We start from the raw sequence: 18,042 nt of genomic DNA, 5'->3' as shown, positions 1-18,042 counted from the left end.
TTTTGGTTACCATGACTACAATAAAATATTTGTGACTTAGGAAGAGGGGTCTCAAAGGAACATAGGGGGTTTAAAGTGTGTCAGTCCCCAGATCTCAACCCAATTCAACACTTATGGGAGATTCCGGGGCGGCACCTGAGACAGTTTTCCCCATCATCAAAACACACAATTATGGAATTTCTCGTGGAAGAATAGTGTCGCATCCCCCCAATAGAGTTCCAGACACTTGTAGAATCTATGCTAGCCTCTGGTTTTCAGGGGATTTAGTTTCAGGCTTCCCCCCCCCCCCCCCCCCACCTGGCTACGTTAAGCATTGAAGTGGTTCTGGCGACCCGTGCTGGCTCAAACGCACTATTAAGACACTTGATGGTTCCTTTATTTTGGGAGTTACCTGTAATTTGAAATCGGACATTCAAGGAATTGTCAAGATTTGCAAATTGAACACAGACAACTTGTGAAAACAATCATCCACCTGCCTCAATGCCAATGTATTCATTCTGAGAAAATACGAATAGGAAATAATTATGGGGGGGGGGGGAAATCTAACAAAACATAGGCCACATTGATCAACCGCCCTTAGGTCCACACATTCTCAAACAGAAACGTGTCTTCCTCGTCAAACTAATGATGCCTTCGGGGTCAACTAACAGGCATTCACACCGAGCGAGTAGGAAACATTTTTGGTCTCGTGCACCAGTGTACAGAGCGGTTAGAATACACCCCCGTGATCATTAGGAAGAACACACTGTAATCCATGTATAACACGCATGCTGTGAAAGAGAGCGACCCGGCTCTACGTATTTGCTGACCTAGAGTTGACACACAGGGAACTTAATTACTACACATTGACAAAGTATATGGGGATGAAAAATGGGAAAGGTAGGTTCTGTAGAAGGAAATTAAAGGCAATGGATATACTGTACCTATCCCAAGAGCAGTAATAAAGGATTGTATGAATATCTTCTCTGAACGTTTACAGGTTACAAGCTATACAGAGGCAACATGCATAATGCAACAAACTATTAAGAACAATATATACATGCCACAACTCACTTTGGGCATGCAAACCATCCCACAAGTTCAGAGATATGAGTGAGTCCAGTTGTTGATGGGCAGAGACAGAGATGTTGCTCTGCCACTGCTTGAGGTGGACTGCATGTATTGCATGTATGTAACCTGTATACTCAAGAGGATGGGCAGATGTCCGTCCCCCTAGTAACATCCCTAATAACCTACCAGGACACAGTCACACAGGTCAGTAGCCCCATTTATACCTGGTTCTAACTTGCATAATTTGTCCTGACCTTGTCGACATTCTGATTGTCTACTCCTGTATAGAAATGTGGACACAATAAAGGACACATTGTGATGAGAACATCATGCCCACCTTTCTAAGGTAGTCCAGACGCATGTCTGGATATCTTGCAAGTGTCTACACAGAGAAAGAATTTAAATCCTCATTATTCCACCCCAAAATTGACAGGTGGCACCATTGACTGATTACATCAATATGTCTTACAATAAATACATTGTTTCAAAGGAATAGCTGTGAAATAATTTGCATAAAGGAAGGGACCAGGATATCTGGTCACAATGCAGAAACAGTGGACGGATAACAGACACATTTTAATACCATGTGTAGACACATTTGTGGAAATGTGGGCACAATCCGAATGTAGACAAGATCAGGACAAAGGACCCATGTTAGCACCAGGTACAAACAGGGCTAGAGCGTTTGCAAGGCAGGTTTATGGTACCCCCTAAACTCTAAGGCTCTGGCTGTGGGGGATAGGGAGTAGAGTGGGCAGCTCAGGATTGTGAGGTGCTGAAAACAGTCACCAACCTTCAGAGAATTCGTAACATGCTCTGTTTTCTATGTAATGAAACCCATGAAATCAGATATTTTGACCCGGTGGATGAACTTTGTGTCTTGAGTGATGACAGTTTAAACAGCACCTCGCTGTTAGCGCACGGTGGCTTACATATTTACGCACAAGGTGTGAAGTAATATCCCCATATAATACCCAGTTCATGACTAATGGGGACCAGGGACAGTCAAGACAGTTAATAAGAAGCCATCGACTTGTACAGTCATGGCCAAAAGTTTTGAGAATGACACAAATATTAATTTCCACAAAGTTTGCTGCTTCAGTGTCTTTAGATATTTTTGTCAGATGTTACTATGGAATAATGAAGTATAATTACAAGCATTTCATAAGTGTCAAAGGCTTTTATTGACAATTACATGAAGTTGATGCAAAGAGTCAATATTTGCAGTGTTGACCCTTCTTTTTCAAGACTTTGCAATCCGACCTGGCATGCTGTCAATTAACTTCTGGGCCACATCCTGACTGATGGCATTCCATTCTTGGATAATCAATGCTTGGAGTTTGTCAGAATTTGTGGGGTTTTGTTTGTCCACCCGCCTCTTGAGGATTGACCACAAGTTCTCAATGGGATTAAGGTCTGGTGAGTTTCCTGGCCACGGACCCAAAATATCAATGTTTTGTTCCCCGAGCCACTTATCACTTTTGCCTTATGACAAGGTGCTCCATCATGCTGGAAAAGGCATTGTTCGTCACCAAACTGTTCCTGGATGGTTGGGAGAAGTTGCTCTCGGAGGATGTGTTGCTACCAGCCTTTATTCATGGCTGTGTTCTTAGGCAAAATTGTGAGTGAGTCCACTCCCTTGGCTGAGAAGCAACCCCACACATGAATGGTGTCAGGATGCTTTACTGTTGGCATGACACAGGACTGATGGTAGAGCTCACCTGGTCTTCTCCGGACAAGCTTTTTTCCGGATGCCCCAAACAATCGGAAAGGGGATTCATCAGAGAAAATGACTGTTCCCCAGTCCTCAGCAGTCCAATCACTGTACCTTTTGCAGAATATCAGTCTGTCCCTGATGTTTTTCCTGGAGAGAAGTGGCTTCTTCGCTGCCCTTCTTGACACCAGGCCATCCCCCAAAAGTCTTTGCCTCACTGTGCATGCAGATGCACTCACACCTGCCTGCTGCCATTCCTGAGCAAGCTCTGTACTGGTGGTGCCCCGATCCCGCAGCTGAATCAACTTTAGGAGACGGTTCTGGTGCTTGCTGGACTTTCTTGGGTGCCCTGAAGCCTTCTTCACAACAATTGAACCGCTCTCCTTGAAGTTCCTGATGATCTGATAAATAGTCGATTTAGGTGCAATATCCTTGCCTATGAAGCCCTTTTTGTGCAACGCAATGATGACGGCACGTTTCCTTGCAGGTAACCATGGTTGACAGTGGAAGAACAATGATTCCAAGCACCACCCTCCTTTTGAAGCTTCCAGTCTGTTATTCTAACTCAATCAGCATGACAGAGTGATCTTCAGCCTTGTCCTCGTCAACACTCACACTTGTGTTAACGAGATAATCACTGACATGATGTCAGCTTGTCCTTTTGTGGCAGGGCTGAAATGCAGTGGAAATGTTTTGTTGGGATTCAGTTCATTTGCATGGCAAAGAGGGACTTTGCAATTAATTGCAATTCATCTGATCACTCTTCATAACATTCTGGAGCATACAGTGCCTTGCGAAAGTATTCGGCCCCCTTGAACTTTGCGACCTTTTGCCACATTTCAGGCTTCAAACATAAAGATATAAAACTGTATTTTTTTGTGAAGAATCAACAACAAGTGGGACACAATCATGAAGTGGAACGACATTTATTGGATATTTCAAACTTTTTTAACAAATCAAAAACTGAAAAATTGGGTGTGCAAAATTATACAGACCCTTTACTTTCAGTGCAGCAAACTCTCTCCAGAAGTTCAGTGAGGATCTCTGAATGATCCAATGTTGACCTAAATGACTAATGATGATAAATACAATCCACCTGTGTGTAATCAAGTCTCCGTATAAATGCACCTGCACTGTGATAGTCTCAGAGGTCCGTTAAAAGCGCAGAGAGCATCATGAAGAACAAGGAACACACCAGGCAGGTCCGATATACTGTTGTGAAGAAGTTTAAAGCCGGATTTGGATACAAAAAGATTTCCCAAGCTTTAAACATCCCAAGGAGCACTGTGCAAGCGATAATATTGAAATGGAAAGAGTATCAGACCACTGCAAATCTACCAAGACCTGGCCGTCCCTCTAAACTTTCAGCTCATACAAGGAGAAGACTGATCAGAGATGCAGCCAAGAGGCCCATGATCACTCTGGATGAACTGCAGAGATCTACAGCTGAGGTGGGAGGCTCTGTCCATAGGACAACAATCAGTCGTATATTGCACAAATCTGGCCTTTATGGAAGAGTGGCAAGAAGAAAGCCATTTCTTAAAGATATCCATAAAAAGTGTTGTTTAAAGTTTGCCACAAGCCACCTGGGAGACACACCAAACATGTGGAAGAAGGTGCTCTGGTCAGATGAAACCAAAATTGAACTTTTTGGCAACAATGCAAGACGTTATGTTTGGCGTAAAAGCAACACAGCTGAACACACCATCCCCAGTGTCAAACATGGTGGTGGCAGCATCATGGTTTGGGCCTGCTTTTCTTCAGCAGGGACAGGGAAGATGGTTAAAATTGATGGGAAGATGGATGGAGCCAAATACAGGACCATTCTGGAAGAAAACCTGATGGAGTCTGCAAAAGACCTGAGACTGGGACGGAGATTTGTCTTCCAACAAGACAATGATCCAAAACATAAAGCAAAATCTACAATGGAATGGTTCAAAAATAAACATATCCAGGTGTTAGAATGGCCAAGTCAAAGTCCAGACCTGAATCCAATCGAGAATCTGTGGAAAGAACTGAAAACTGCTGTTCACAAATGCTCTCCATCCATCCAACCTCACTGAGCTCGAGCTGTTTTGCAAGGAGGAATAGGAAAAAAATTCAGTCTCTCGATGTGCAAAACTGATAGAGACATACCCCAAGCGACTTACAGCTGTAATCGCAGCAAAAGGTGGCGCTACAAAGTATTAACTTAAGGGGGCTGAATAATTTTGCACACCCAATTTTTCAGTTTTTGATTTGTTAAAAAAGTTTGAAATATCCAATAAATGTCGTTCCACTTCATGATTGTGTCCCACTTGTTGTTGATTCTTCGCAAAAAAATACAGTTTTATATATTTATGTTTGAAGCCTGAAATGTGCCAAAAGGTCGCAAAGTTCAAGGGGGCCGAATACTTTCGCAAGGCACTGTATGCAAATTGCATTATACAAACTGAGGCAGCAGACTTTGTGAAAATTAACATTTGTCATTCTCAAAACTTTTGGCCATGACTGTAGATGCAAATACCATATTTAGTAGAGAGCAATTGAAGAAAGACATCATATAGAAATTAGCTCTCTCTTTTTAAGCATAAAGTGATTGTGTAACGTCTACGGTTGTCCTTATCGTTAGGAAATACAATTGTGTGCATGTGTTCCAATAATTAGTATGTAGTGGCCTTGTGGTTAGTGTCCGCCCTGAGATTGGTATGATTTAGCAAAGGGATCGAACTCCCAAAGACTGTAAAAGTGGGACCCAATGCCTCTCTGCTTGGCATTAAGGAGAAAGATTGCTGGTTAGGTCCTGCGATAGATTAGCGTCCTCTTCAGGGTCAAGATGCCTCGCGCTACAGAAACAGGAGATGAGCCGTTCCGTCTCGTTTGTGCAAGGCTAATTACATTATTGTTGCCAAATTTATAGAAATTAAAGGGATTTTGATAACTATGTGTAAAGAGTGTTGTATGAAAGGTTTAGCAAAAATATTTAAAAAGGACAGTCCATGTATGGGTCCCAATTTGTTAGAGCGAGGACACCATCGTTTCATATCAGAGGGCAGAAAAGGCGACGCTTTACAATTAGGTGAGCAATGAGCATGATTCTCTCCCCGTTGTGGCGTCCTCCATAGCACATTTGTCCCATCATTTCAAATCAGCTGAATATGTGTGTAATGTATGTGTCTCCATACCTTATATCGCTCGATATGAGTCGTGTGTGTGTGTTGTCTCTTTAGGGACCCGCAGTGAAAACACAGATTGGTCTCCGGTTGCATTAGCTCTCCTAAAACTTCTGTCATACATTTGTTTTCTTTCCGGTCAGGGAAAACTCAGATCTATATTTTCAAGACCAACCAATGTGGAAAACCAACTATGTTGAACGATGATTTGTTAATGTGAGCATCTTTATAAGTTCTGGTGATGCGTCTAATACCAATTTGTTATTTTTGAGCTCATTGAATAAAATTGTATTCCATAACTTGCAGCAAATGTCATTTATTAAGAGAAATCATGTAATATAGAAATATTTGATAGTCCAATTGTATTGACACCGTCTTCCGCTGGAGTCATTTTTAAAGGGGCTTCCCCTCAAAAGTAAACACTGACAGGTGATTAGAAGACGAAAAAAACATGTCTTAGGCTACTTACAGTAACTCTAGTGACACCGGACTGTCACGCCACCATAATTAACAGCAGTAACACCACTCTGAACACCATTCGGACCCACTGTACCTTAGTCACACGATGTTTACATTCTCCTCACTGTGAGAGGTTGCCACACTGATGTGGGATGACATGACAGACACGTTTCTACTGGCCAGACTGAGGGCACATGCTATGGTGTGTTGTTAGGACAAGTACTGTGACACTCCAGTACATAAGGCAATGTTTGACACCTGAGCATAAATGGAAAAAAACTGTTGCTGCACATAGTATATTGTGTTTGTACATGCATGTATGACATTTTCATGAAAATACAGAAATTATGCTTTAAATCTGAACCAAATCAATTGTTGATTAATAATGGTTTCAATCATTCTGAAAACAAAGATTGAGGACTTTGGAATGAACAACAATAAACACCTTTATTTTACACATCCAACATGATTAACAACCCTTAAATAACCCTTCACTTTAAAAAGGGAAAAATTACTGAAGCATTTGATGATCCCACATCTGAATGACACATGGTTTTTATATAGCCTAGCACTTTTCCATGTTTTTATGTAGCGTTTTTTCAGGGAAACAAAGACGCTTCAATCTGCACCTTTCCCAGTTAAGCAGCCATGTGCAAAGTGAGCCTAACACCTAATGCTCTTGACCATGAGACCAAACACCCAGATGCCAGGAAAGCTATGAAGATTACAAGTGTATAAGATAACAGCAGTGACACTGTGAAAGTGTATTTTTGGAACCTGTGTCATTTTTTAACTGTGTGGCTCAGTTGTTAAAGGGCAACTGCACTTCCTGATTATCTCTCGTTTTAGATTTGGTTCATTAGAAATGCTAGCGGCCATGACTGAATTCAAACTTGAGTTGGTTTCGGAGTCTGGTATGATGTGGGTGTCTTGTGTGTGTGTTTGCAGGTGGGAAGAGTTAGTCAAATGATTTAGCCAATTAGCTTCAGCCAGCTGGTGTGCCACTATGGCAAAGTTGGTTTCTCTTTGGATAGCCTATCTCCGGGGCTAGTTATGGACTGTCAAACAAATGACAATGTGAAATACCATATTTTCATGTTGAACACCTTTTAGTTTTCTCATCAAATGCTTTCAATACATGTCTATACATTTATTTAAATTATAATTAGTTTGAGGTTTTTAAGTCATTGACATTTTTAGCTATTGGAATTTTAACATATTGGCCCATGTGCATTGTGTAATTTACTACTGGTCCCTAACTAGCCCAATATGGATATCCAAAGTAAACCCACATTTACCATAGGCATTAAGATTGGATCATTTGCAGCTTCACCTCCCGAATTGATGATTAATTGTGTGCTGCCAGCTGTGGGCAGGAATGAAACAAACCCAACCTTCATTTACGTTGTGATGCAGTCACGACCACAAGTCACAACATTTTGGATGAGAATGACTTTATGACCAAAATTATCCCATTTACACTTTGTAGTAAATTTGCCACATAGGCGGTTTTATAAAGGAGAAGTTGTTTTTTAGGGGCAGTTGCTCTTTAAGAGCGAGGCTAGCAATGCAAAAGCTGTGGGTTTAATTCCCACACAGATCAAAAACACATATTAGAACTATATGCAATTACTGTACTGTAAGTCGCTTTACATAAAAGCGTCCGTCTGCTAAGTGGCATATGTTGAGTAATAGGTGATAAGGAGAGTTGGGGCTATGTCCCAATTATCTCTCCTTTCTCCCAAAGTGTGCACTTGAGTTTAGATTTGTGGGAAGTAGTGAACGAATGCACACTAAAGGAGATATTATTGGGACACACCTACACTAGGGGTTGAGTGGAATGTGGCGCCCCTTGGTGTTCTGTTAGCGTTGCTACACGTCAGTCAGGTCCTTCTGGATGTCCCACAGTGTGTCAGCACTCTGTTTTATCTGGCCGATCTCGTCGTCCGTCAGGGTCATGTTGACCACGCTGGCCACGCCCCCAGCATTCAGCACGCACGGCAGGCTCAAGTACACCTCGTCATCGATCCCGTACATGCCCTGTCGAGCAACGGCATCATCTCCTTGAGTTTTGTGCATAGGTGTGTACATGTCTATATGCCTGTTTGTTTATCTGTTACATATCTGTTGTGTAAGCATTTACATACAACAAACTGTGCGTTGTCAGGGAATAACCGCGTCCTCCAGTGGTGTGAGAAGGCACAAGGCCAAGTGTGCGTGTGTGCATACAGTACGTGTATGGAGTGTGTCTCTCACCTTCACCATTGTGGAGACAGGGTGGATCCTGTTCATGTTCCTGATGAGGCTCTCAGTGAGGTCAGCTACACTCAGGCCAATGGCCCAGTTAGTATAGCCCTTCAACTTGATCACCTCATAGGCACTGGAACACACAATTACATTTTTTTTTTATTTTAGTAGCTTTGAGGTTTGAGAAGCGTGCCAGTAACCAGACGGTTGCCAGTTCGAATCCCAGGGCTGACAGGGGAAAATCTTGTGGAAGTGATCAGACTGCAGTTGTGCCCTTGGGCTCAATATATTCAGGACTCCATTACAGTGAGAGAGAGCCAAACTACAGGTATGAGAATGACTCAAATACACTGAGAAAAAAGGGTTCCAAAAGGGTTCTTCAGCTGTCCGCACAGGATCATTTGTTTTGGTTCCAGGTAAAATTCCATGTAGAACCCTCTGTGGAAAGGGTTATACATGGAACCCAAAACGGTTATACTTGGTGACAAAAAGGTTTTACCTGGAACAAACAAGGGTTCTTCAAAGGGTTCTCCTATGGCAGCGTTCCCCAAACTCGGTTCTGCGGACCCCAATGGGTGCATGTTCTGGTTTTTGCCCTACCACTACACAGCTGATTCAAATGATGAACTCATCATCAAGCTTTGATTATTTGAATCAGCTGTGTAGTGCTGGGGCAAAAACCAAAACGGGACCTTGTGGTCCCCAGGAGGACTGAGCTTGGGAAACCATGTCCTGATGACTCCTGGCTGTCCCCAGTCCACCTGGTTGTGCTGCTGCTCCAGTTTCAATTATTCTGCCTGCGGCTATGGAACCCTGACCTGTTTACCGGACGTGCTACCTTGTCCCAGACCTGCTGTTTTCAACTCTCCCTCTACCGCACCTGCTGTCTCAAACCTTTGAATGCTTGGCTATGACAATCCAACTGACATTTACTCTTGAGGTACTGACCTGTTGCACCTTCTACAACCACTGTGATTATTATTTGACCCTGCTGGTCATCTCTGAACATCTTGAAGAACAATCTGGCCTTAATGGCCATGTACTCTTATAATCTCCACCCGGCACAGCCAGAATAGGACTGGCCACCCTTCAGATCCTGGATCCTCTCTATGATTCTTCTAGGGAGTTTGTCCTAGCCATTGCTTGCTCTCTGGGGTTTTAGGCTGGGTTTCTGTATAGCACTTTGAGACATCTGTTGATGTAAAAAGGGCTTTATAAATACATTTGATTTGTCCTATGGGGACAGCCGAAGAACCCTTTTAGGTTCTAGATTACACTCTTAGGGGGGAAAAAGTGTTTACAACAAAAGTAGAGGTAATAGTTTGTGTTGGTACGGTGCTGTGTACATTACCTGTCAACCACCTGTTTGTGAGTCTCCTTCCAGTTCTCCTGGTCAGCATCAGTACCGATGTCAGGGTTCAGTGTCTGCAGGTTGACACCTGCTACGTTAGTGCCGCTCCACACAGGGACTGGAACACACACCCACACACACACTTAACCTTATTACCCGTTATCTCCTTTAAAGGCCCAATGCAGTCCAAAAAACGTGATCCTGTGTTTTATATATATTTCCACACTGAGGTTGGAATAATACGGTGAAATTGTGAGAATGATGATAATGCCCTTTTAGTGTAAGAGATGTTTGGAAAGACCGCCTGAAATTTCAGCCTGTTTTGGTGGGAGTGAGTTTTGGCCTGCCTAGTGACATCACCAGGCGGTAAATTAGTTAATAGACCAGTAAGAAACCTCTGCCCATAACAGCTAGTTTTCCCCTCCCACTCACAGACAGTCCTAGAAAATGATTGCTAAGAAGCTATTTTGGACCATTTTAATTAAAAACAATTACAGAAAAGGTACTTAATTGATACCCAGAAATGATTTGATATTGGAGATAAAAAAAATAGCTGCATTGGACCTGTAGGACCCAGACAGCCCAGATTAACAGATCTCTGTCCCTCACCTTTATCACAGTAACCCTCAAGAATGGGGTCGCTGCTACTTATAGTCTAAGAATTCAGTAGCACATTTGAATGGAATACATACGTTTTCAGACTTCCTGGGTGTGTATTCGTTAACACTTTTTTGGTTACTACATGATTCCATATGTGTTATTTGATACTTTTGATGTCTTCACTATTATTCTACAATGTAGAAAATAGTAAAAAATAAAGAAAAACCTTGGAAAGAGTAGGTGTCCAAACCTTTGACTGGTACTGTACGTACATTTGTGTTTATGGTTAATAATTAGGACAAATAAAATAACAATTATATTTGAAATTCTTCAAAGTAGCCCCCCTTTGCCTTGATGACAGCTTAGCACACTCTTGGCATTCTCTCAACCAGCTTCATGAGGTAGTCACCTGGAACGCATTTCAATTAACAGGTGTGTCTTGTTAAGTTAATTTGTGGAATTTCTTTCCTTAATGCATTTAAGCCAATCAGTTGTGTTGTGACAAGGTCGGGTGGTATACAGAAGATAGCCATATTTGGTAAAATGGCAAGAACAGCTTAAATAAGCAAAGATAAACGACAGTCCATCATTACTTTAAACATGAAGGTCAGTCAATCCGGAAAATGACAAGTTTCTTCAAGTGCAGTCGCAAAAACCATCAAGCGCTATGATGAAACTGGCTCTCATGAGGACCGCCACAGGAAAAGAAAAGACCCAGAGTTACCTCTGCTGCAGAGGATAAGTTCATTAGAGTTACCAGCCTCAGAAATTGCAGCCCAAATAAATGCTTCACAGACTTCAAGTAACAGACATCTCAATATCAACTGTTCCAAGGAGACTGTGTGAATCAAGCCTTCATGGTCGAATTGCTGCAAAGAAACCACTAAAGAACACCAATAATAAAAAGCAACTTGCTTGGGCCAAGAAACAGGAGCAACGGTCATTAGACCGGTAGACAGCTGTCCTTTGGTCTGATGAGTCCAAATTTGAGATTTTGGTTCCAAACATCCGTGTCTTTGTGAGATGCAGAGTAGGTGAACGGATGATCTCCGCATGTGTGGTTCCCACCATGAAGCATTGAGGAGGTGGTGTGATGACACTGTCAGTGATTTATTTAGAATTCAAGGCACACTTAACCAGCATGGCTACCACAGCATTCTGCAGTGACACGCCATTCCATCTGGTTTGCACTTAGTGGGATTGTCATTTGTTCTTTAACAGGACCGTGACCCAAGACACCTCCAGGCTGTGTAAGGGCTATTTGACCAAGAAGGAGAGTGATGGAGTGCTGCATCAGATGACCTGGCCTCCACAATCACCAGACCTCAACCCAATTGAGATGTTTTGGGATGAGTTGGACTGCAGAGTGAAGGAAAAGCACCCAACAAGTGCTCAGCATATAACTCCTTCAACTGTTGGAAAAGCATTTCAGGTGAAGCTGGTCGAGAGAATGCCAAGTGTGTGCAAAGGGTGACTACTTTGAAGAATCAAAATATATATATATTTTACATTTTACCCCCTTTTCTCCCCAATTTCGTGGTATCCAATTGTTAGTATCTTGTCTCATCGCTACAACTCCCGTACGGGCTCGGGAGAGATGAAGGTCGAAAGCCATGCGTCCTCCAAAACACAACCCAACCAAGCCGCACTGCTTCCTAACACAGCGCACAACCAACCCGGAAGCCAGCCGCACCAATGTGTCGGAGGAAACACCGTGCACCTGGCGACCTGGTTAGCGCGCACTGCGCCCGGCCCGCCACAGGAGTCGCTGGTGCGCGATGAGACAAAGATATCCCTGCCGGCCAAACCCTCCCTAACCCGGACGACGCTAGGCCAATTGTGCGTCGCCCCATGGACCTCCCGGTCACCGCCGGCTGCGACAGAGCCTGGGCACGAACCTAGAATCTCTGGTAGCACAGCTCTAGACCACTGCGCCACCCAGGAGGCCTCTCCAAAATATATTTAGATTTGTTTAACACTTTTTTGATCTTCACATGATTTAATGTGTTATGTCATAGTTTTGATGTCTTCACTACTATTCTACAATGTAGAAGTACCCGTCAAAGCTTTTGACTGGTACTGTACGTATGCACGCATGCACTCACTCACCACTGGTGTCTCCGTGTTCTCCCAGGATCCATCCGTTGAAGCTGGTAGCATGGATGCCCAGTTTTTCAGCCATCAGGTAACGGAAACGGGCAGAGTCCAGGTTGGTGCCGCTGCCGATGACACGGTGCTTGGGCAGGCCGCTCAACTTCCAGGTCACGTAGGTCAGCACATCAACTACAGCCAGGGAGAGATTTATGGGGTTAGACTTCCATAACAAGTCATTGGATGAACACTACTGTATCTGGTGTGTGAGTTTGTATCTGTGTTAGTGTGTATCTACGTGTGTGTAACTGGGATGTGTAAGCGTTTGCAGTAAGTGTGTGTAGGTACCACAGTATATGTAGGTGTGAGTGTCTGCAGAGCCATATATTTACATATCTAAATAAATGACTCTGAGTCTATGGTGTATGTGTGTGAGAGTGTACTTGGTGTGTGTATATTTAGGTGTGTATGTACCAGTGAAGGCTGGTGGGAGGAGCTATAGGAGGACGGGCTCATTGTAATGGCTGGAATGGAATGGAGCCAAACATGGTTTCCATATGTTTTATACCGTTCCATTAATTCCATTCCAGCCATTACAATGAGCCCATCCTCCTATAGCTCCTCCTACCAGCCTTCACTAGTATATACAGTATGCATATGTGAGTGTACCTGGGTTGGAGACCACGATGATGATGCACTTGGGGGAGTGTTTTATGATCTGAGGGATGATGTGTTTGAAGATGTTGACGTTCCTCTGAACCAGGTTCAACCTGCTCTCTCCCTCCTGCTGACGAACGCCCGCAGTTACCACGACGATACGAGAGTTCGCCGTCACAGAGTAGTCTGACCGTGGGAGAATATCAAATCAATGAGAGTACTGTATATCATTTGTGTCTAGTATTTCTTTCAATAATTTGTCATATCATTAATAGAATGCATTCATACATTTCCCTTTCACCCTTTTCCCATCCCCCCTTCATAGACTTCCCCTCTCAGTGAGAGTACTTATTTTAACACACAGACATTTGACATGCAGATTGTGTCCATCTTGGTTTTATGGTTTCCTGGTGCCACACACTCACCTTTGCTGGCGACTATCTTGGGCGTTTTGAGGAAGAGGCTGCCATGCTGCAGATCCATCATCTCTCCCTTCAACTTGTCCTCCATCACATCCACCAAGGCCAGCTCATCAGCCAGCTCCTGGGGAGAGAGAGAAAGAGAGAGAGGGGGGGGGGGGGGTAAGATGTGATGAATGTACAATGACTGTGCAGTTATTCTTTCCACCTTGACTTCACCATGATGGGCATTTGGAGAATAAAACTACATTTCAACCATTGACCCATAATGTCTTTGTGTGACTTCAAAAATAAGATACTCCTAAAACTCATTGGCCACATTGCTGCAGCTGTCATCCCGATAAATAATTATGTTGGTAAAACTGCCTAGGAATAACACCCTCTTCATAACAGATTATAAACACAATTATAAACCCTTCTGAGCTAATATCAGTCTAAGCAATGGTAGTCAATTACACATATTCTGCATGTGCATGTCTAAAAACCTGTTTTATAGTTTAGCAACAAAGTACTGAACATTATAATAACACTGTAATAAGGAGGGAATGGATGGACGTGTAATATTGAGAGAAGATCAGTAGGCAGAGAGCAAGCTTGGCCTGAGACATGACAGTAGACTCCTATGGCATCTAAGGAGTCTACAGCAATGTCTCAGAGTAAAGAGTAATCCAGTGTCAATGCAGTAGACTAAACACCATAATACTGTAGCTCTAGGGGGTAGTAATCTGACAGGAGTATAAACACAGCAGGTCTGGTCTTACCCTGAGCAGGATACTGACAGCACAGGCCATGCCGACCTGGCCGACCCCCACCACTGTCACCTTGTTCCTGGCGGGCTCAGGTGTCCCACTGAACAGGGGAGTGATGAGCTTCTGAAGGATAGAGGCCATGTTCAATGCTATGAAGAGAGAAAGGGGAAAGAGGTGGAGAAACAGAAGTGGTCTTTCACATGTCGAAAGACATACGACAAAATGGTCATGTGTTTGCTTTCCTTTTCCTCTGTAGCTTCGTTGGTAGATCGTGGCTCTTGCAACGCCAGGATAGTAGGTATGAGTCCTGGGACCAACCATACGTCATTTTTTTAAATGCATGCTAGGATGAATGTAAGTCTCTTTGGATAAATGGCATACATTATAAACCCTATCAACCAAGCTGGCCAAACACGTTGGTCGACCTTGGTAGGGTGAATGTAGGTTTCACTAAATAAGTAATGTATTCATGAAAAACAGCCTGCGTTGCTTTAAAACGGCAGGCTGGCAGCACTGCACGGAGATTACGGATGAAGGTTAAATACATTTGATTCTACAGCTCGTAGTCCTATGTGACTTTCACCTCCTACACCCGTTTCTTACACACACACACACACCTGAGCCCCAACCCTTATAACCGAGCAGAGCTGATCCTAGCAGGACACCCTGAACTTCCCCAGGTATAATACAACAAATACTTGCTTTGTTTGACGATGCTCCGAGCTGCGAGGTATAAATACCACCATGTAATCAACATGTCAGACTAGACGAGAGCTACGGTGCCTTCCCCCTGCACCCACAACACCTCACACAACGGCTGTATCCAAATCCAGACAGGGCAGGTGGGAGGAATCAGATAGGTGAGCTGCAGCACTGCAATCAGTGCATGTGACACAGGCCTAAATCGAGGGTGCACTACAAAAAGCGCCACAGTGACAGCACAGAGCTCTACTGTAGTTTGCTGCTGCTCTCCCTCTCCCTCCTGTGCTCCAACGGCTCTACTAATCGGATGCCAAATTTGACTGCAGACTGTTAAAAAGGAGTTATCCTGTAATCCTGTAATGTCACAGGCTCCATCTGGTGCATTTGTCCTGCTTCTCTGATGACTATAGACGATATGTATCCAGTATATGGGCAGTGCTAAACAAACGGGGATATATGCATAGCGCATAATGTGTTATGAAGGTTTTATTCCTAGACAGTGTTACCAAAATAATTATTTCCCGGGATGACAGCTGCAGCAATGTGGCCAAATTAGGAGTAACTTGTTTTTTAAATCATGCAAAGACATTATGGGTCAATGGTTGAAATAAAGCTTATTCCTCAAATGCCCATAATGGTGAGGTCAATGTGGAAATAATTAAGTACATGGTGGTGCCGCAATATTACAAGTGAATGTTGAATGACATCGTCCTCCAGTCACGGCGTGCATAAATACATTGAGCGATAATGCGCTTGATCCTTATCCGCTTGGCAAGGTCATCCGTGTAGGCCAGGAACAATAGATTGTTTCCATTATAATATTTTGGATTACTAGAAAAACAAATATAATTGTCCATGCCGTAAAGATGATACTAGGCAGGCCAATACAATAGTCAGATGAATGAGAAGGGACGAACACAGTTAAATTTGCGCAATCCATAATCTCTTGGGCATGGCACGTCGCCAACACATTCAATTTCAAATCAGTCCCACTTTCGCAAAGCAGACAGACAGTCGTTCCATCTTCGGTCAATCTGCTAAATAGACAATTTGGCCGAGGGTAGAAGACATCGGAGATCAAATTAGGGGATAAATTGGCAGAGACGCATAACTTTAAATAGATACCCAAAGAATATGACGAGGCGCGAGTACATATTTGAATCATAAACTTTATACACAATTTTAAGAGTATTTTATTTGGATAGGCTAGAAAATTCTAGAATGCGATGCGAATTTTATTTAGGCCTAACACAAATATTTCAACATCTCAGCCTATTTCATCTGGGTGTATAATAATTAGCTTTAGTCTATTAATAATCACCACAACTTTATAAAGCACGATACACTAATTGTCCATAACATGACATCCAAAACTAATTTGAAGGAAAACATCTTCAGTACACACATCCCTTTTCCTTGATAAAAAATTGCCCTCTGTCTCAGAGAATGTACCGCATGGGATTCTGGTTGCTCTTGTCAATACGTGACTGCCTTGTCCCAGGCGGAAGCTGTTGCCCAAGAGTAATGGATGCGACAATTAAGCAGTGCGGTAAAGTACTTAAGTAAAAAAATACTTTGAATTACTACTTAAACAGTTTTTTGCAGAATCTGTATTTGACAACTTTTACTTCACTACATTCCTAAAGAAAATAGCGTACTTTTTACTCCATACATTTTCCCTGACAAACAAAAGTACTTGTTACTAGCATGTCAGGAAAATGGTCCAATTCATGCACTTATCAAGAGAACATCCCTGGTCCTCCCTATTGCCTCTGTGGCACTCACTAAACACAAATGCTTGGTTTGTAAATTATGTCTAAGTGTTGGAGTGTGCCACTGGCTATCTGTAAAAAGAAAAAAAGGAAAATGGTGCCTTCTGGTTTAATATAGAGGATTTTAAATTATTTATACTTAAGTTTATTTTAGCAATTACATTTACTTTTGACACTTAAGTATATTTGAAACCAAATACCTTTGCTCAAGTATGATTTTACTGGGTGAATTTCACTTTACTCAAAAAGTTCTATTAAAAAGGCATCTTTACTTTTACTCAAGTATGACAATTGGATACTTTTTCCACCACTGCAATTAAGTACCTTGTGTACTGTGTTCAAAATTCAATGTTCCTGTTGCTTTTTACCAGTCCTTCTGTATTAGCTTTTTTCTTGCCAATCAATGACATGGCAAGACCTTAATCAGTATACCACGATTAATCAACCAATAGCCTAAATATCCAGGGTCAATAGGCGGATTGAAATTGCATCAGTGCATCATATAGGCTCAAGTAGCCCATGTACAAATGGGTATTGCACATCATTGGTTAATAGTGCATGCTTCACATACTTCGACACCCAAACATCAGACACTGGTTATTGGTATTGGACCCTCTCACCACTGCTCTTTCACTTGTTCCAAAATCCAAATTAAAGTATATTTACAGTAAGTCTTACCCTTGGCTTGTTGTCTTCTCTCCTAGTCCTCTCTCCTTGCCTGCTGCCTCCTGAGTGCAGGTAATCAACTCTAAGCCCTAAACTTCCATCCCCCACAGGAAGTGTACTGCCGCTAACGGGTGACCTGACATGTCAGCTGTTCATGTACTTCATCACCATAAGACACTCTTTCAAATACCAAAATGCTGTCACCTCATCTGTACTGATCTGAAAACCCACCCTAATGATGAACGTCCACCAGTTTTCACCTGTCAAGCCTTTTACAAATCAGTGCAGAGGAAGGAGTCAACGGATTTGTCTAGGGACTCATCTTTCTGAAGGATTCAATCCCCTCCTGGATCAAGATCCCAGTTGTCTAAGTTGTTTTGAGCAATTAAAAATGGAACGCCTTGTGCGCACTT

The 18,042-nt window shown here is 42.8% G+C and overlaps 1 protein-coding gene across 2 annotated transcripts; it reads right to left on the bottom strand.

Moving 5' to 3' along the window:
• Positions 1–6,803: 6,803 nt before the first annotated feature.
• ldhbb (lactate dehydrogenase Bb) lies at positions 6,804–18,005 on the bottom strand. Of its 2 annotated transcripts, none has more exons than XM_021604851.3 (8): positions 17,642–18,005; positions 14,502–14,638; positions 13,747–13,864; positions 13,334–13,507; positions 12,683–12,856; positions 9,974–10,091; positions 8,632–8,755; positions 6,804–8,415 (listed from the first exon to the last, which is right to left on the bottom strand). In XM_021604851.3, exons 2-8 carry the CDS (start codon positions 14,628–14,630, stop codon positions 8,248–8,250), a joined length of 1,005 nt encoding a protein of 334 aa, XP_021460526.1. In that variant the 5' UTR covers positions 14,631–14,638; positions 17,642–18,005; the 3' UTR covers positions 6,804–8,247. The 2 variants fall into 2 exon arrangements, with proteins under 2 accessions (XP_021460526.1, XP_021460519.3); XM_021604844.3 differs by lacking the exon at positions 17,642–18,005 and adding an exon at positions 15,192–15,606.
• Between the last annotated feature and the right edge of the window lie 37 nt (positions 18,006–18,042).

Source organism: Oncorhynchus mykiss, chromosome 1, assembly GCF_057628025.1.
Source record: "Oncorhynchus mykiss isolate SJ-2025 chromosome 1, ASM5762802v1, whole genome shotgun sequence".
Taxonomy (NCBI): domain Eukaryota; kingdom Metazoa; phylum Chordata; class Actinopteri; order Salmoniformes; family Salmonidae; genus Oncorhynchus; species Oncorhynchus mykiss.
Note: the sequence above shows the minus strand (reverse complement) of the source record. Positions and strands in the feature narration are given on the sequence as shown.

What these genes read in the sequence shown, in the direction of transcription:
- ldhbb (XM_021604844.3), bottom strand. Translation starts at nt 15,246, where the DNA reads ATGTTGATTACATGGTGGTATTTATACCTCGCAGCTCGGAGCATCGTC. An exon ending in CAAGATAGTCGCCAGCAAAG is followed by an intron (nt 13,508 to 13,746) that starts GTGAGTGTGTGG and finishes TCCCACGGTCAG; the next exon opens with ACTACTCTGTGACGGCGAAC. An exon ending in CTGTCTCCACAATGGTGAAG is followed by an intron (nt 8,416 to 8,631) that starts GTGAGAGACACA and finishes GTTGCTCGACAG; the next exon opens with GGCATGTACGGGATCGATGA.